The sequence below is a fragment of the Loxodonta africana genome, chromosome 9 (genome assembly GCF_030014295.1).
Source record: "Loxodonta africana isolate mLoxAfr1 chromosome 9, mLoxAfr1.hap2, whole genome shotgun sequence".
Taxonomy (NCBI): Eukaryota; Metazoa; Chordata; class Mammalia; order Proboscidea; family Elephantidae; genus Loxodonta; species Loxodonta africana.
In genome coordinates, this window is record NC_087350.1 from 22,796,947 (window position 1) to 22,817,158 (window position 20,212).

General features: G+C 38.9%; 1 protein-coding gene across 3 annotated transcripts in view; it reads left to right on the forward strand.

The window, feature by feature from the left end:
- The first annotated feature begins 2,108 nt into the window (after positions 1 to 2,108).
- Positions 2,109 to 20,212, forward strand: part of TUT7 (terminal uridylyl transferase 7) — a 52,894-nt gene continuing 34,790 nt past the window's right edge. For 2 of the 3 annotated variants that reach the window (XM_064291159.1, XM_064291158.1), the window contains exons 1-10: positions 2,109 to 3,724; positions 7,824 to 8,005; positions 8,362 to 8,478; positions 9,199 to 9,376; positions 11,775 to 11,863; positions 13,537 to 13,588; positions 14,745 to 14,814; positions 15,749 to 15,875; positions 17,051 to 17,170; positions 19,548 to 19,721. In XM_064291159.1, coding sequence (XP_064147229.1) covers positions 3,160 to 3,724; positions 7,824 to 8,005; positions 8,362 to 8,478; positions 9,199 to 9,376; positions 11,775 to 11,863; positions 13,537 to 13,588; positions 14,745 to 14,814; positions 15,749 to 15,875; positions 17,051 to 17,170; positions 19,548 to 19,721 — 1,674 coding nt within the window. In that variant the 5' untranslated portion in view covers positions 2,109 to 3,159. The remainder of the gene's footprint in view (positions 3,725 to 7,823; positions 8,006 to 8,361; positions 8,479 to 9,198; positions 9,377 to 11,774; positions 11,864 to 13,536; positions 13,589 to 14,744; positions 14,815 to 15,748; positions 15,876 to 17,050; positions 17,171 to 19,547; positions 19,722 to 20,212) is intronic. The other variant, XM_064291156.1, reaches the window with a different exon arrangement.

The window sequence follows — 20,212 nt, forward strand, 5'->3', positions numbered from 1 at the left end:
AAAGGCTTGGTGATCTATTTCTGAAAATCTGCCAATAAAAACCCTACGAATCACAACGGTCTGGTCTGCAACCAATCATGGGGATGATGCAAGACTGGGCAGCATCTTGTCCCGTGGTGCATGGGGTCACCATGAGTTGGGGCCAACCTGACAGCAGCTAACAACAACAAGGATACTAAAGATGTACAATGAAGTCTGCAAGTTTCTTGGCAAGTTCTTCCTGGCTTCTGGAGGCCACCTTCTTTTCTGCTGGACATTGTGGTGGGCAGATGTAAAGTCAGGAACTGCCACTGCCATTGCGCAACTCTAAGGGCAGCATCTTGTTGTACAGAGCTTCTTTTACTCTCAAAATGAATCTTAAAGACAACTAATTAGGAGAGGTCAGACTTTGGGAAAACACAGTCAAGAAAATGCAATTAAAGTATTTTAAGCCCTTAAAAAGACCTGCTCCTCTAAAACTGTAGGCAACTGAGTCAGACTTTAGTTTCTAAAGCAGTTCTTCTGTACAAGAATTACTCACCTGGGTATGGTGACACCACTGGCACATAACAAATATAATCACATACAAACACACCCGCTTTAGAATATAAAGGACATCGTTTGCCTGTCAAACAGATTATTAGCTTAATTCTTATGCATTTTCAGTACCAACGCACCTGAATAAGGAATTATACAAAGGTTGTACAAATGTGTTTTAATTAAATCACCTTTGGTATACCCAGGTGGTTAAGAACACTGACCCTGCTTGATTGCCCGAGGTTTTAATTCCAATTGTGCTATTTACTTCACTGTAGGTGGTAAAGTTTTACCATCTTTAAAATGCAGATAATGATATTCATAGCTGCTGTGAGGATTAAATTCCTAAAACCCTTACGACAGTGTCTGGCAGTACCAAATACTAAATGTGTTCATTTTTACACTAAAATGAATGTGTTCACTATTATTTTAAGACCGTGGCCCCAAAAAGTGTGATAGATTTAAATGCTCTTGAAAATCAGAGAATCTAAAACTGTCAAAATATCTCAACACTCCCTAATCCTATTAGTTGATTAATGCTTTCAAAATATTTACAACACCGCTGAGAGCAAAGAAGGTAATACAGCCAAAAACCCACCACCCTAGTTGGTTTGCTAGTTCAAGGACTGCACCCTTCAGTTCAAAAATTCAAGTATTACCCTCCCTGACCATCCTTTACGATTACAAGTATCTTTCAAAATACACTGAAAAAAATTTTAAGCAAAACTAATCCTGACACAATCTAAAAAAAAAGCAGACCACATTCTTTGACCACCTTGAGGTTGCGATGCACAGTGGATGCTTGAACTCTGGCCTTTCTGCATGTTCGGTAATTAAGACTCCACTGAAACTTTAAATCACTCAGAATTATCAGAAAAACAGCCATCGCGTTTCGAGGCCTCAGACCTAGGCTTAATTTCCCCTGGAAAGCCATTTAGGAGCATCCTGGGGCCACGCCGAGCCTCCTCCCTGGCTGACGAGAGCCGGCTGCGCCCTGACCGCTGGGCTCCGGGTTTCCCTCCGGAGAACCGGCTTCCTCCCTTGGCCTCATTCGGTGCTTTCGAAACCTAAAGGCAACTGAGAAAGCGGAAGCGAGGCGATGCGAGGTGCCAGGAAGGGCACCGCGGCCGGTTACGCAGCTTCCGCACGAACCGCGGACAGGGGAGAGCCAAGCCAAAGAACTGCCTGCCACCCTTCGACCGCCACGGTCGCCTGAGCTCAGAAGCGCGCTCCTCCCAAGAGGGGAGCGGACGCCGGGACCCAAAAGTAAGAGCTCGCCGGCGGCGGAAGCGCCGGCCGGGTGGGCCCGCGGCAGTGGGCGGGCCTCTCGGGCGCGGCGCGCGTTTCCGCCGTGCACGGCGGAGCGCTGGGGCGGAGACACCGCCGTCTCCCAATCGCGCACAATGAGACAGAGCTGAGCGCCGGAAGTGGGGCCGAAAGAAAACACGGAGAGGGAGCCCGGCCGGGACAGGAAGAAGCAGGGGACCGCGGCGGAGGTGGTGAGTGCTCAGGGGCTGCTTCTCTCCGCGTTCCTCCCAGGCTGTCCTCCGGTGGGTTCCCCCGGTCTCTAGAGCAGAGGTCGGGCCTGGCCCCGGAGGTACGTTGGCTCCACCCTCCGCCGCCCCAGTTTCGATAACCGGGGAGTTCCCGTGCCGGCGAGGAGTGGGTTTTGGGGTTCGAGTCCGTGTTTTCACTTTGTGACAGAGCCTACGGGGACAGTAGAAGGGATTTGGATCGAGCCACTGGGCTCCAGCTGCCTGGACAGCCGGGTGGGACCCCGGAACCCCATCGAGGAGGCAGGTCACTTCCTGCTTTCTGGTCCCGGCGGTGGCTTCGTGGCCGGGAGTGCGGGAACGCCTCCTCTTTCTCCGCCTCCGGCCCCGAAGGGTGTGGAAACTGAGGCAGATTGGGGGTAGGATCGTCAGATAGGACTCGAAGAGGTCGTAATTCCGCAGGGAATTGTTCATGACACGACCACACTTGTTTGGGGCTGGAGGATGAGGAGTGGGGAGATTAGCTGGAGCTGTCCCTTGGTCGGGAACCCGTCCCCTTTAACTGGTGCTGTACCTTGGTGGGACCCAGCCACATTGCAGCCGAAGTGATCATAGCCGGTCTGTTGTGAATGGTGGTGATGAAGGGAGCAGAGGCCCCGAGGTACGAGGTACGAAGACGTGCAAAAGTTGAGTTGAGAGAAGATGTATTCCGTTCACGTAAAGTTTCTGTTGCTTTAACTCTTTAGTTAAAAATGATTGTCAACTTCCTTTTTAGATAGTATAGTTTTGTAATTATATAGGCTTGGCTTGCGATTTTCTTTGAAAAAGAAACGCATTTGTTATATAGGTAAAAGCCCACCAACTTGGTTTAATAACATTTACTATAATACAGTTCTCAAGACAGTAGGAGCTCCCCTTTATCATGTTAAGTAGGAAGAACTAATTTTCATGAAGATTCTTATTGAGCCAAGCTTCCTCTCTTCTAGTGTAATGCACTGATTATTGGCAATGTGATGGAGATGATTTTATTAAAACAAAAAGTAGGAAAGGAAGAGTTTCTGGTAGGCTTTTGGGCATCCCTGCGGTAAATACGTGGTATTTTATGTACTTGGTGTCATACGTTGTTGTTATGGTTTGATTTTTCCCCAAAATGCCTTCTTTCAGGTGCAGAGTAAGAAAATTGAAGTCAAAGACCATGGGAGATGCAACAAAACCATATTTTGTGAAGCGCGCTAAAGACCGAGGGACAGTAGATGATGATGATTTCAGAAGGGGTCACCCCCAACAAGATTATTTAATAATGGATGATTATGCTAAAGGCCATAGCGTTAAAATGGAAAAAGGCCTTCCAAAAAAAAAAGTAACCCCAGGGAACTATGGGAATACTCCCAGAAAAGGACAGTATGCTGTTTCCAACAATCTGTATGCGTTTAAAAACCCAATTTACAGCCAACCAGCTTGGATAAATGACAGCCACAGAGATCAGAGTAAGAAAAGGCTTTCTGATGAACTTCCTGGCAATTCAGACAATTGGAGGGAATTCAAACCTGGACCTAGAATTCCTGTTACAAGCCGACCAAGAAAAGACTCCTTTCAAGAAAGTGAAGATGGTTATAGGTGGCAAGATGGGAGAGGCTGCAGAATTGTAAGACGACTGTTTCATAAAGAACTAACGAGCCTAGAAACTATGTCAGAAATGGAAGCCGGAAGTCCCGGTAATGTGTTCCAATTTGTGAAGTTACAACTCTGAAGTCAACAATGTCTTTTCTTTTTCATTCAAATGAGTTTTGTTTTCAACAGTGCAGTTCCGGTTTTTCATAGTTCCTGCATTACAGAAGTAGTCACTTATTTAATGTGATTCAGCTTCAACACATTTCATATATTTTGTCCCTTTAAAAGCTTACTTTGCCATGAAGCTCATTTTAGTAAACATTTGCCATTGGTGCTTTTTATCGGAGTTAGTAACCATATCTCCCTTGGGACTATATTAAAATTTTTGAGTGGTGTGTATGTGTTTCAAAAATTATATATTATAATTTTGTATTTGAATAACGAATGTGTCTGTAATACAAGTAATAAAACGTAAAGCTAAAAAAAAATCTGATTTAATGTAAAAAGCGCAATGTATTTTGCGGCATGCATATATCATGCCACGGAAGGGATATATGTCTCTGGGAGGTTAAAGATTTTTTTTTTCCTTTCTTTAAAAGGAGCGTGGCAAACAGAGGCAGAGGAACATAAGTTTAGAAAGTAAAAAATGCAATAAAAACTTTGTTTAGTTTCAGTAAAACCAAAACCTTCATATGCTTGGTAATATTTGTCCCAAAGGCATAAATTAGAAAAAAATATTTAGTCTGAAAATGCAAATTGTAATTGGAAAATGGGCTTTTAAGTTTATTGGCTGAAGGCATAGAATGGCTTGCAAATTAGCCAGCACTTTAAAATTTTTTTTTTAATTTAAATGCTTTTGGGAGATGTAAGCATGTCCCAGGTCTCCAGCTTCTCTTTCCCTTCATGTTCCCTCACAGTGACCAATTTGTACATGTGTATGTTACCTGTAAGCATTTGTGTTTGTGACTCTGGCCATGTAGGGTATCTTTTTTACTTCTCGCATAGAATATTTAAAGGAAAAGTCATATCTTTGGATGAAAACCCCAAGCGTTTGTTAGTATTAAATCAGGGAAAAGGTGCTGTTTTATATCTTTTTTTATTTATTTTTATTGTGGTAAATATATAGGTGACAAAATATTTGCTATTTCAGCAATTTTCACGGGTACAGTTCAGTGACATTATCCACTGCTGTCGAGTCAATTCTGACTCATAGCGACCCTATAGGACAGAGTAGAACTGCCCCATAGAGTTTCCAAGGAGCACCTGGCGGATTTGAACTGCAGACCCCTTGGTTAGCAGCCGTAGCACCTAACCATTACGCCAGCGGGGTTTCCTCAGTGACTTTATGTTCATCTTATTCAACCATCACCATTAACGTTTTATATCTTGAGAAAATACCAAGTACGAAGAGGCAGAAACAACGAGTGGCCATATAGAATGGCTTGCAAACTGGCCAGCGCTTTAAAAAATTTTTACATTTAAATGCTTTTAGGTGATGTGGGCGTTTTTCCACTAAAGGAATTCCTTTATTTTCCAAAAAAAGAATCATAATCTAGGGAAAAATAAAATGTTCACCTCTTTAAATCTTTAAGCTAAAAAGAACTTGAAGGGGCTGTGCTGCCCTCTGTCTTGATATATCGAAGGCGGAATAGCAGTTTTATTAATCAGACAACTGCAGCGTGGTGAGGTTAAGTTTATCCAGACTTGTTCATGCGGAGTCATAGACGAGGAAGTGCAACTGAAATCTTGCCCTCTGCTTAACTCTGGCCTTTAACTCAGCCTCTGCTTGACCTGCAATCCTGATGGAGGGAAACTGAACATTTTCTGTATTACTGATGGGTTTTGTATTTTTTTGTTTTGTTTTTGTATTTGTGAAGAAAAAGTTTGCAAATACTTAATTATTTTTGTATGACTGTGTCCAGCTGGGCTGTGCAAATATAATTTAGTTACTTCTCATTGGTCTTTTAGAAAAGAAAAAGTTGGCCATGAACGGCATTTTAAAATGAAACGTTTATAGATTAAAAAAAAGATTGCAACTAGACAGATATTAAAAAAGACCATTTATAGACTGAAAATCTCTTGAATGTATTCTTGTTTGGTTTTAAAAAGAAGAAGTTACTTTTAAGTATTTTTGAACAGGAAGTACATTTTTAGTATCCTTAAGTTGAAGACAGTCCAGAAGCTTGCCTGCTTTCTCTAAATGAAATGCAAGTATGTACTTTCACAGTTGCTAAATGAAGAGCTATTCAGTTTCTATCCCTTGAAAAAGCTTCATGAAGGAAATATTAAGCTTCGATAGAACCCTGTTTACTCTAGAGAGAAGAAATTCAGTTTAAGGTATAAACTTTGCATGTCATTCAAAAGACCCTAGAAAGAATTCTTAAAGGGACTGAAATTTGCCATAAATCATACCTGTATCTTAATAAGGAAGGGTCTTATTAAATGATGTAAGAAGATGTAATGAAAATTATCTTAGAATTGCCTTATTTTTTAATACTGTTTTTTAGTTCTGTATTGTTGCCCCACACTTCATCTCCCAAATGTCCAAGATTGCCAGTTTAATTTATTTGGGACAGTGTCGTTAATGATCTTAACAGGAAACATCCACTCAGGTGCACATGTTCTTTGTGAATGGGATCACAAGCCAAATGCATGTAATAAATGGGAAACTGAGAATATCGGCCATAGAGAGCTTGTATTACAGCACACAGCATGGACCACGTAGCCTTCCTCTTTAAGTAACAATGGGAGCTTTTCAGCAGTACCCAGCTTGGGCTTCCAAGACCCCATTCTATGAGATTTTATTCTACTGCTTTTTACCATACAGGCCTGTGAAATGCGGTTGAAAAGGTTATATTGTAGTGTGAGTTCTCAAATGTTCTAGATATGAGTTGGTATACTACAAGAAAAGGTTTTAGTAATTTATTTTGAAATCTTATATTGTTAGAGAAAAGCCTGAATTTCAGAATTACATCTATGTGGCCCTGGGGAAGTTACTTATTCTATCATTTTCTGACTATGCAATGGGGATAATAGCATCCCTGACATAGGACTGTTGCTAACAGCAATAGCTTTTTTAAAAATTGGAGGTCCTATACCTCCTTTTTCTGACAATTTTTTTTTCAAAGGATTCATTTTAATTGCTGTACAATTAATGACTTAATTGAAAACATTACAGAAATTGCCTCGTGGGGCATTTCAATAGGTTTGTATTTTAAAGACTAATTTTTAGTAGGCCATTTAAAACCTTAATACATTTATTAGAATTCTAACTTGGGAAATAAAATTTACTTTAATGTTATGTGTTAATGGTAGCCTCATTTTGAGAACTTATCAAAGCTATTTAAAATAATTTTTATAATTTAATCCCACAGTCATCTTGAGTGTCATAGATTGAAAAGTTTTGTTTAAAGAGGAGCAGATTGGCTTATTAGTTGTAAGACTTGTGGAACTAACAACTAAGCTTATGAACAAATGAATTTGTACTCAGAGAAAACTTATTTCAACTACTAATTGTTTTTCTCCTTTGAAATATGCTGAGTGTGCAGGCAGTTCAAAGAAGCTAAAATGAATGTAAAGATAAAACGGAAAATAGTTTATTTCAGTATATGCAGTGTTGGCCTGGGTCTTGGTATTAGTATTTAATTAGGAAGGGGAAGCCGCCCAATTGCCATTTGTGTCATCAAAAGTTAAATCTGCAACTACATGATTGACTTTTTACTCCAGAAAAAGACATAGTTGATTCCTGAGTTCAGGGCGGGGGGCAGGGGTAGTGTCCATTTTTGCCCTCTTGAGATTGTTCACTTCCCAAATAGGAAAGCAGATGCGGATGGTTTTGATTCAGGTATACTAGAATATGTTAAATTACAAGAATATGTGGCCTCAGAAGATTGTCCTTTTTACTATTGCTTGAATATGTTCAGCTGTATATCAGGAAGAGATGATAAAATTAAATTGCATCATCAAAGTAAAATTTTCTGAACGTTTTCAAAAAAGATGATTTCCATGGATTGATTGTATCCAGTGGATAAATATTCAGGCAGTTTATCCACAGGCGAGCTACCGTTTCTTTTTCATCTATGTTCGGTCTAAGATATTATTCACTCTATCACATTTTTAAATTAATAAATAATGTAAGTTTTGCTTTGTACTTAGGAGTGACATTATTCAATATTGCCAATAATATTTTCCCCCCAACTTAAGAAAACAAGAAGCAGAGGTCCAGACCTAGGAAGCCCAGGCGAACTAGAAATGAGGAAAATGAGCAAGACGAAAGCTTGGAAGGCCCCGTGATCGATGAGTCGGTCCTTTCTGTGAAGGAGCTCCTGGGCTTACAGCAGGCTGAGGAGCGACTGAGAAGAGACTGCATTGACAGGCTAAAAAGGGTAACGTCTTTGTACAAATCTTGAAGTCCTGATTTCCGTCTGAACTATGCTAGTAATCGTCTGAACTATGCTAGTAATCGGGAGTAGACGTTTTGGTGAATTAGCCGTCTTACGTTATTGGTATTTAAATACCACGAGTTAAAAATTATATTCACTTTGCTTTAACAGAATTAAGAATAATTGCTGACCTACTTAAATCAAAATGACTATTGAGGATAGTGATAAAGGGAGACAATAATACGTTAAAATACATTAGAAATGTATTAAAATTAAAAATAAAGGGGAAATTATTTTCTGGCTAATATTTACCTGTATGTTTGGAGATGTATCTATCTATAAATCTCTTCAAATTATAGCGACCACGAAACTTCCCTACAGCAAAATACACCTGCAAACTCTGTGATGTTTTAATTGAATCCATTGCATTTGCCCATAAACATATCAAAGAGAAGAGGCACAAGAAAAACATCAAGGTAAGTTGAATGTAGCCCAATCAAATACACTTAGGTGTCAGCTGTTGTTATTATCATCTTCTTCACTTTCTTCTTAAGGCTATGATTTTAATACCAAACCAAATGAAACCTGTTGGCATTGAGTCAACTCTAACTCATAGCGACCTTAGGACAGAGTAAAACTGCCTGATAAGCTTCCAGGGAGAAGCTGGTCAATTCGAACTGCTGCCCTCTTGGTTAGCAGCTGTAGCTCTTAACCACTGCACCACCAGGGCTTAAAAGCTTTGCTAACTAAGTTTATCGATTTATTTAAGCCAAAATATTTTATGCTTGTAATTACTTCACAACCTGTATTTACTGAATTTATTTTAGCTGGAATATTTTATACTTGTCAAATATGTTTTGCTGGACAATATTGTGAATATGAGGATAATATCAGTGTGTGAAGTCATTGGTAGGACTTAGCTATACGTCCTAGGCCAGTAATAATATGCAGTGAGTTTGAAATTGCTGTTTTTATTATTCTGCCTTTGTACGTTCTGTTCCTGCCTACCCTGTATTATCTCTGATCCATGTTACGCTGATTGAAAGGTGTGTATGCTGATAGCATGAAGACTAACTCAGCTAAGATGAGAAAGAAGATTAAGATACCAGCAAATTCTACAGTTTAGTCTCAGTGAAGTGTTAGAAGGTAAAAAAACTCGTGTGAGCCATTTTTAATCTCAGTATTTGTCTTTCAAGGAAAAGCAAGAAGAGGAGTTGCTCACTACGTTACCTCCACCAGCACCCTCCCAGATAAATGCAGTTGGCATTGCCATTGACAAAGTGGTACAGGAGTTTGGCTTACACAATGAGAACTTGGAACAGAGACGAGGAATTAAACATATCATGGAAAATGTGTTCCAACACAAGTTACCAGGTATTTTCTAGATTTGTTTTTCTCTGTAGTGCCTAAAAGTACCTCATTCATTTTAACCACTGGGAGTAATTCACACCTACTAAAAATGGATTTGCCAGGACCTGAAGCTCTTGGCTTGTTTATTTGTTTTTTCTGGCTTCCACCAAGATGACAAAGGCCTACATGCATTGTGATTAAACCTGTTTTTATTATAAATGCTTTAGTATAAGGTGCTATTAAACCAAAATTCGTTGCCTCAAGTCATTTCCGACTCCGAGCAACCCTGTAAGGCAGAGCACAACAGCCCAGAGGGTTTCCAAGGCTGTACTCTTTACGGAAGCAGACTGCCATATCTTTCTCCCGTGGAGCAGCTGGTAGGTTTGAATTAGCGACCCTTCACTTCGCAACCAAGCACTTTAATCACAGTGCCACCAGGACTCCTTAAGCTGCTACTAACAGCCTCTAATATAAACTAAATACCCCATATTACTGGGGCACTTTGGGACTCTTTTTTTTTTTCCCCCCCTACCTGTCTAAATTTACACAATATTTTTGAGTTAAAGAGATGTCTTTGGGGTCATTTTCTGGGCATTCCTGCTCAAAAAAGGTTTTGTTTTCACCAAACTTAAAAACGTTACACATAAAATTGAGCTTTGAAAACTAACTTGTAACGTAGTTCGTGTACTGTTGAATTTATTTTACAGGTTAATAGTGAAATAACAGGTTTTCCCCCACTGTCTGAAAGTAGAGCATTCCTGTAAAAAACTCTCGTAAGCCGAAATGGCATAAAGCAAAGAAGCAATTACGATTTTTTTTGTCTGAGAAAACTTGTTGAGCATTCCCAGACCTAAAAAATAACCTAGCAAATAACACAGAACACCTAAAATGGTACTAACAGACCTATGGGGGCCTTGATGCTGAGTGTAGTTCCTGGGGAAGGATCCCTGCTCAGGGTGCTTGCTGCCTCTTTAATGGCTCGTTGCAAAATAAATGCTGAACACTATTTTTGCTTTTCGCCTTCTTTCACAAGGCAAATGAAAACAGGTACTAACGTAGGTGTTTTGGAAAAGAGAAGTGGCGTAAAGTGAACTTTCGAAAAGCGAGGAATACCCGTGTTTACTGTCTTCTACCTATTTTTAATCTTTGGTCTTTTGGGAGATAGGGAAGACTGGAGTGTGCTGTTTAGACAGCGGTAAGGCCAGGTATGTCTGACGAAATTGCCAACCCCGGACAGCACCCCAAACTTACTGGCAGTTCCTGTTTGGGTAAACGATTGATTAGAAAAGCTTAATCATTCTCAGTCCTTGCAGTGCCTCAGAATTACCTGTGGAGCCATAGACAGCTGTTTTTAGAATGCTCCACAAGTGATTCTGATCCACAGCCTGGGTTGGGTTCATTATTTAACTGTACCACATCATCAGCCACAGAAGTCCTCGTACCTCTGAAAGATCATTCGTGTGGTGTTCTTAAGGTATATATATTTTCATAAGAATGGTGGGCGGGGGGAGGTGAGCTATAATGTCCCTGTAGGACATGATATGGGTAAATCTTCCGTTATGTTGTAGACATGTTCCCGAAAAGTCACTTGTAATTTCAATGATTTTTGCCATACATTTCCACTGTAAAATTCAATCTTCTTTGTCATGGAAGCTTGTTAAAACCCAAGGAACTTCTTTGAATCAGCAAACTTAAGGAAAAAAACAAAATCCTGTGATGTGAAAGGATAATTTTTCTTGGCACAGTGGCAGCAAAATACTAAAAATACCAAAATACCAATGAACATAAATTTATATTCAAATACAGGCAGTTCACATAAACACACATCTTCTGAAGAGTGACGAGCTTGGTGCTCTTGTAATTATTCTTCAGTGTTTTTCTAAAGGAATTATGTTAAATGATTTTTATATGTAATCTAAGGAGTAATTCATACTGGAAAATAATTCCATGCTAAAAGATTGTTTTTATGCATACAGTTTTACTGAAAAATACTCTGTGTAATAAATTACACCTAAGTGTGTTTTCTTAAAGGTGAAAAATATTTCCATTAACTGTAGCTCTGTAATATACTATAACTATAAAAGAAAGTTTCAGTTTTCATTTTTAAAAAACCTTGCAAGTAGTGTTTTCTGCATAAAATGCGATCATGATAAGGTAGGAGTTTTAACATGTTTTGAAACTGACGTGAAAGAGGTGTCTGTTAAGCTAAACTGTAATCAACATAGCCTTCCCTGTTAAATAAAATAAAATGAGAGCAAGAAAAAGAGCTGCCTGTTCCTGTCCTTCGTTTATGCCAGTCTTGAATACAGTTTTGCTGTTGTGTGTAGTTTAAATTGATGGTTCCATTTCTGAAATAACAATGTTTATTACTTTTGAGAAATTTTACTTTAATGGTTGATTTTTATTTATTTACTTTTTTTAGATTGTTCCCTAAGATTATATGGGTCATCCTGTAGCCGATTTGGCTTCAAAAATTCGGATGTAAACATTGACATTGAATTTCCAGCCATTGTAAGTACAGAATGAAATTTCTGAATATTCACAGAAAATTCATTCTTTCCAATGTGAACTGCATGTAAATACATTCTAGGTACTTGAAGTAGAATGGCGGCACCTTCTGTCCCACAGCTTCTGTCTTGATGCCTCTACCTGCCTTCAGTTTCAGAGCATTTTGGAAAATACAGATATTGAGTGGCTTTTATGTTTAACATTGACCACTGGTTTTCTAACCATGTGAGCCTAGTAGGCTATTGGGTTCTATTAACTTGAAAAGAATGAGTTCTCTCGATAAAATCAACTTTCCAACGTCAGGGAAGGATTTCAGATTTTAAACAGTACAGGTATGTAAACATCTATGACTGAAAAGCTCGTTTTGCCCTTAGTTTCCTCTTTTACATACCTGTTCAAAATGACAATGTTTTCAAAGAACCACATGTAGCCTAGATTTCTGGTTTAAACATAATTCAAAAAGATGTTGATGAGTGAAAATTTTAAAACCGGAAGGCATTTTAGTAGATGACTTACATTTATCCTTAGGCTGTTCCTGCGGGCCAGTTTACAGATGATTCGTATTCAGTCACTTGAGTTGCCTGTTAAAAATACAGATTTCTGGGCCCCTCTCTCAGATACTGTATTTCACAGCCTCTCACTCCTTGCCATACGTAACTGCTATAGCTGAATGGTCATCTAACCAATTGGTTTTACTATTAGTCTTAAAAAACCTCACCAGTGATTTACCAACCAAGGAAGTTATTTTGATCTGACCCCGTTCATTCATTTAGCAACTATTTACTGAGCCTTTGTTGTGTGCCAAACACTATGCTAGATTCTGGAGAACAAAACAGGTATGATTCCTCCCTCATGGACCTCATCCTTGTGAAGCAGATAGTTACATATGTAATAATGAGAACTGTGCAAAGAAACAAGGTTGTAGAAAATAACAAGGGATGTGAAATGATGGAGCAGTCACAGAGGCTTCTTTGTGGAGGTAACATTTAAAGGGAGCTCTAAAAGATGAAGAGGAACTAGGGCGATGGAGAGGGAGTGAAAGAGTGCTTCAGGCAGGGGGAACAGCACTTCCAAGCACCCTAAGTCACTTAGGAGATTGGCTGTTCAAGGAGCTAAAAGAAGGACAATATAGCCATGATAAAGAGACCAAGGAAAAGAAGAGCATGAGATTAGAATGGAGAGGTGGGTTGGGGCCCAACATGCAGCATATTGTAGGCTGGGGTAAAGAATTTAGACTTTGACCTAAGTGCAGCAAGAAGCCATTGGAGGGGCATGACCATGGTTTTAAATGATTTTGGTTCCTGTGTGGAGCAGCACCGGGAGAAAGGCAAGAGTAGAGTAGGAGACCAGTAAGCATTCTGTTGGATTGGTTTAAGCTAGAGGTAATAATGTTAGCAGTTTGACAACTTCAGCTACAGCTTAGAGATTTGCTAAGATACTGAACCAGTCAGAAGTTAACTGTGTAGTAGGTCTCTTCTGCCCATACTCATCTTTGTTTGGGGCTCATCTGTCTGCCTTGGGGTAATACGCACACACAGCATGATGATTGATTACTCTGGTAGCAACGTGCATTTCTGATTTGGAAAGCACTTGGGGAACTTCAGATGACTATGTATTATCTCAGTGAAGCAAAGTACTTACAGCTTATTTGATGTATTCATTGATTTATTTCCTAGATGTCTCAACCAGATGTCCTCTTACTTGTTCAGGAATGTTTAAAGAATAGTGGTAAGGCCAAAATTTTTTAATGTTTACTCTCAAATTTTTCTTTTGTCTGTGGTTTGAGTGTATCTTATTTCTCAAACTTTGAAAATAGGAAAAATCATGTTTTTTACTGATTTATGTAAGTAATATCCAAAGTAGATACCCATGACTTGTTAGCAAATTAAAGAGTCCTCTTTGTAGATCTGCTATGCAGAACAACCATTTCTTAAGTTTTTACTTGAGAATTTTCTTATTTAAGAGTTAAGTGAGCCCTAGACCAGGAGGGCTCTTTTTTTTTTTTTGACCAGGAGGGCTCAGAAATGTAAAATATGTAAATTAAATGTAAAATACGTAAATTTGCTTTTAAGGGAAAACTAAAAGATAATCTACTTTTCAAATGAATACTTTACAAAAGGTATGTAGGTATGGCCCACACTGATAAATGACTCCACAAGTAGTTGTTCCCAATTAGGTTTATCAGTTATCAGGCATGATGTCCAGCTTGGGGTTTTCTGGCTTTTTATGGTTTACGTCCTGAAACCTGTTGCCATCGAGTCAATTCTGATTCATAGCGACCCTATAGGACAGTAGAACTGCCCCATAGGGTTTCCAAGGCTGCAATCTTTACAGAAGCAGACTGCCACGTGTTTTTCCCAAGGAGCGTCTGGTGCGTTCTGATCACCAACCTTTCAGTTAGCAGCCGAACACTTAACCACGCACCGCCAGGACTCATTATGGTTTACAGACGTCATCTGTCTCATCCATCAAATTAGTCTTTCCCAGCCTTCTTGTTTTGGTTGAATAAAATATTTGAATTTGTCTTCTTCAGTCAATGTATATTTGACCCTGAACTTTTTTTAGTAGGTTTTGCAACAGTTTTGTTTTTAAATGTCCTGTTCATTTATCTAATTCTCTTATCCATGTGACATTTAAATATTCTGATCTAATTATACAGTCATTTCTAATCGAACATTTGCAAAAGAAGAGTTTTAAATTAATTTGATCACTTGATTCTTGAGTATGGTATTTTTTTTCCTTTTTGAGTCATTTCAGAGTTTATTTAAAGTAGTAGTCTTTAAAAGGGCCAAATAGATAAGTCATAACTGGTACTTCTACCTTATCTTGTTTTTTTAAACAAAAGTTTAACTGACCTTCTTAATATTTTTTCTTCTCTCCTCAGATTCTTTTATCGATGTCGATGCAGATTTCCATGCTAGAGTGCCGGTGGTGGTGTGCAGAGAAAAGCAAAGGTCTCAGCTTCTTTAAGCTATTTAAGTATTAAATGCCATCTTTTTTTTAGCAATAGCACATGTACTTCAAACCTGTTGCCGTCGAGCTGACTCCAACTCATAGCGACCATATAGGACAGACTAGAACTGTCCCCTAGGGCTTCCAAGGAGCTGCTGGTGGATTCAGACTGCCAACCTTTTGGTTAGCAGCCAAGCTCATAACCATTGCCTAACGTCCAGTTCCTAGAATTATAAACTCTTTATGTGGTTATTTCAGGTGCTTACTGCTGGCATTCTTCCTATGCTTTTGGCACTTGATGCAAAAGGGAGAAGAATGTTTATTTTTAAAAGAGTAAAAGTACTTAAAAGGAGAAAAAAACGTGTTAACCCATTTCAACTGGGTTAAAAAACAACTTGATCAAAAGGTCACTTGCTCTAATCTCATTTATCGCCATCCTTTTTAGCAGCACTCGTGGCGGTGCTGAGTAACAATTAGTGTGACTTCACCCGTGTATCTCTCCCTCCATCTGGAAGCATTACCATCATCACTAAAAGGATGGCTTGTAGGTTGTAATGATTCTTCATTAGGCAGATTCCTCCCACTCTTGGGAAACACTCTTTTATTGTTACACAGATGAATCATGCCCTCATTTGAAACATTTTACAATATTTTCCTTATTTGCATTGCACCCCAAAATAGCTTTAATATATAAAAACACAAAGTTTTAGTTCTGAAAAATGAAGTTTACTCAGAAAATAGCTGCCATGTTTTGTTTTTTTTAAAACCAGTTTCTTAAATGACCCATACAAGTTAAGTGGGTTTTTACTTATTCTGTTTTAAAGTATTTATTAAATCATTGTAGAAATCAGCTGTTGTTAGGGTAAAATGTATCTGTGTAACACTTTTTTCCTTCTCTTTTTCCCTCCCTCCCTTGCTTCCTCCCACCCCCAACAGTGGTCTTCTTTGTAAAGTGAGTGCAGGAAATGAAAATGCTTGTCTGACAACGAATCATTTAACTGCCCTTGGAAAACTAGAACCAAAACTGGTTCCTCTGGTGATTGCGTTTAGGTACTGGGCGAAGGTAGGTTTGAGTTTTTCAAGTGCATGAATACATTTTATGTATGCATAAGCAATGTGCTTTGATTTTTACTCAGTTACTTTAAATGTTTTGTCGGCATTTTCTAGACATTGAGATTATGATATCTGAGTAACAGAGCAGACATCTTAAGGTTTAAAGCATGGAAAATCAGTGTTTGTATTTCACTACAGCAGTATTCCTCAAAAGATCAAAATGATCTATAGTGCTTATTAAAAACCGGACTTCTGGCCCAAGTTCCAGGGCTGTGACCCAAGGATTTGCATTTCAGCTGGTTTCTCGAGGTGATTTTTAGGCACAAGAAAAGTTCGAGATAAAGCACAAAAGCTTCTCCTACCATTTCCAGTAATACTCCCAGAGACTCTCCCACAGGGGAAAGGCACTCTCTGATCTTGCTTACATTTCCGTAATATAGTATCCCAGTTGAATGGCTTTAATAAATATTAGGGCATTTAGCATTCCCCTGAAATGAAGGTCAAATCATGATTATAAAATGGAGAGTCTCCGTGGGTGTGTTTTAGAGAGAAGCAAAAGCTTAATTGATGAAGGTACAGAGGTAACAATGCGTAAGTCCTGTTGCTTGCGTCCAGGATGAGCAGAGGATGCCTCACTCATAACTTGGTGAATTGATGATGACAATATGCTGTTTTTTGAAAGCTGTTTCACCACTAAGTAGGCCATGCTTTTTTGGTTGTTATTTTTTTTTTTCTGTTAGTACTGATGAATTTGCCCACATTTCCTGCCCAAATTGCCTTTGTGGCCAGAGCATTCATTTACAAGGCAAAACCAGTTGCCTTGTACTTTGAATGGAACCATCGATTTGACTTCATTAACATGTGTTTAAGTCAAGTGAATGGGCTTATCAGGGCTGTCTAAGAATAAAGCAGCAAACATTTTTTTAGGGCCTCCCAGAAGTTAACTTTAGTTATACTTAGAACAGGATTGAATATTTGAAGTGGAAATTGTCATGCAAAACTGGGGAATGTGGTTGCCACCGGGTGTAAGGAAGTTTTCTGTTTCCTCCCTGTGCTGTTTGGTTTTGAGGAGTCACTGTAAATCAAGTCATAACGCGGGAATAAAGTCACAGGTTTTAGGCCAAATGGTATAAATGGCAAGTTGTTAACAAAAATAATGCTTTTCTTGTTTTCTCTTCTCTGTAGCTTTGCAGTATAGATCGCCCTGAAGAAGGTGGCTTGCCACCTTACGTGTTTGCCCTGATGGCCATTTTCTTTCTTCAGCAGAGGAAAGAGCCCCTTCTACCTGTTTACCTAGGATCATGGGTATGAAATTTTTATTTATGTATCTCATATTGATTTTATTACAGGTCCATAATCCCTTAAGCATAATTACAAAATCTAAAAACCTAACCGGAACTGACATGAATTTACTTATGCCACTAATGTGAATATTTGTGTGTTTCACTGCTGAGATATTAACATGTGTGATTACAAGGTGCTGTCCAGTACCCTGCTAGGAGCATTATTACATTTTCTAAAACCCAGAAGTTCAGGACCATTGAAACATATGGACCTGAGAGTTTCAGATAAGAGACTGTGAACCTGTGTTAAATTTATCATTTGGTGCACATTTTCTTTGGTCAGTTTTCTAATTTGATACTTGAATTTATGTATCACCTCCAAACAAACTGTAGGAAGCATTTGATTGACTGTAATTTACTTTCTATTTCTAATCTTTTATTTCTTTTTATTCCTTATACCAGGAAAAATAAAAGACAATATAAGTGTTGAGGTTGCTACCTATACCACAAGATGCAGAGCTTAACAGTCAACTCTTGAGTGATAATTGATGTCTTTAGGATGAATTAAACTTCAGTAATGTGACCCTCTTTCTTTGTGGATAAATTAATGTTCAGCTATTCAAAATAGCAAGATTTAAGAAGAAACAGTCTCACAGAGTCAAAATTATGTTCACTATCTTGGAAACCTCATTTTTAATCCCTTTCTTCGTAAGGAGCCCTGGTAGCTTGCGGTGGTTAAGGGCTACGGCTGCTAAGTAAAATTTTGGCAGTTCACATCCAGCAGCCGCTCCTTGGAAACCCTACGGAGCAGTTCTCCTCTGTCCTGTAGGGTCACTGTGAATCAGAATCAGTTCTACAACAATGGGTTTTTTGGTTTATCTGGATATAATCTTATATGTACTTTTTATAGAAAGACCCAGTTGGTGAAAAGTTTACTTTGGCACATCAAGTATTTTAGCAACCTTTCTTCTTACTGTACATAGGTTTCTCTCATTGTTCAAGGAAGATAATATGTTCTGGAGTAGTAGTTCTTAACTATAGTGCATGCCAAAAATATGGCTATAGAGGATTTTTTCATTATACTTAGTAGACTGAGAATTAAGCAGGGAACTTTATCTGCCAGGTCTTAAGAATAAAGACTAAAGTAAAATAAGCCACATATATACCCAGTGGTGAGAGAGAGAAACAAATAAATACCTATGAAGTGGTGGTAATTTCTCTGAGGAACAATAAACCTGGGTAAGGACAGAGAACAAAAGAAGGGGGAAGCTATTTTGAGAAAGCTGTATTTGAACAGAGCCTGAAAAAAGTGAGAGAGTGAGCCATATGATTGTTTAGGGGGAGAGCATTCAAGCAGAAAAAAACCCAGTAGAGGGAATAGGAAATGTCAGTCCTGAGCAAGGATAGGAGCTGGGTCAGAGAGGTGGGAAAGGGCCAGATTGCACAGGGCCTTTTTGGCCCCATAAAGGACTTGGGAGTTTCATCTTGAGTAAGAGAGAGTAGGAGCAAGGTAAGAGCAAAGTAAGGAGGTGACATGAAGTCTAACGTTATAGAAAGATTACTTCATCTGCTAAACCAATGAAGTACTCCCATTTTTTGTGGAACTACATTCAGGAAATGGAATATCACATACACCCTTCAACTCATTATGTACATGAATCTGTTTAAAGGCTATGATAAAAATCCTGTTGTATGTTAAAGAAGCCCGTTGAACCTTGTTTAACATTTCCCAGACCTTTAAGCCCATTTTCTTTTGCATTAACACCTGTTAATAGCCTGTAGAATGTTTTTGCAATTTCCTTTTTAACCAGAATTAACTATTTAAAATTACGAGCTTTGTATCTCAGCGGTTCTAGTTTTTACAGTTTGCAGATTCTTAAAAATAGCGTTAGTATAACAACTGTTTACATTCATTGAGCATTTACTATGTGCCAGATTCTGTGTCCAAGCGCTTTCTGTGCATTATTTCGTATCATCACAGCTGTGCCACGAAGGAGGTTTTAGTGTTAATCACTTTTTACAGAAACCTGAGGCCTAAAAAGAATAAGTACCTTACCTGAGGTCACACAACTGGAACTTGAGAGAGCTGAGATTTGGGCCAAGATGGTTTTATTCCAGAACCCATGGTCTTAGCCAGGAGGCCATGTTCTTCTCTTAGAATCTTTATGAAAGAATTACTTTGCAAAGTCTCAACTTCTTTTGCAAAGCACAGCCTTGTTTTTTTACTTGAAAAAAACATGTTTTTAATTCACAGATGTCTCAGGAATTCCATAAATTATATCATCTGTATTTTCAGTGAACTGAGTATATTGTCTTTTCAATGATTCTAAAATTAATAAGCTCTGATATGATATAAAATTATTTCTACCTTATGATCGTATTTGCCTCATTTTTTCTAGATTGAAGGATTTTCATTAAACAAACTAGGAAACTTCAACCTTAAAGATATCGAGAAAGATGTGGTGGTGTGGGAATATGCTGATGCTGCCACGGGGGATGCAGACCCAGCCAAAGAAGAGTCGCCCAGAGGGCCCAGAGATGTGCCCGGAGACGTGCCGGTTAAGAGGGGACAGGTGTGCAAGCTCTTTTCTGTTATTACCACCTGTTTCTAGCTCAGGTGTTAATTGCGGTGTCCACAGGTTAATCGGTCTTTCTCTGTTTGCTCAGCATCGTACCTATTTCATGACTATTTCATTTCCTAGTGCTCCCTTGGAAACCCTGGTGGTATAGTGGTTAAGTACTACAGCTGCTAACCAAGAGGTCAGCAGTTTGAATCCGCCAGATGCTCCTTGGAAACTCTGTGGGGCAGTTCTACTCTGTCCCACAGGGTCGCTATGAGTCGGAATCAACTCGACGGCAGTGGGTTTGGTTTTTTTGGTTTAAAATAAATATTATTTTTTGGTTTAGTGCTCCCTTAAATAGGCAAGTAGTGAGGGAAGGTAAAATTCAGATCATTAAATCCACAGACAGTTCTATGGTTTCTTCTCTGTGCAAGAATTCAAAGATAAACCCTTTCCTCAAAAAACTTTGATTTTAGATGGTTTTAAAAGGCTTATATATATGA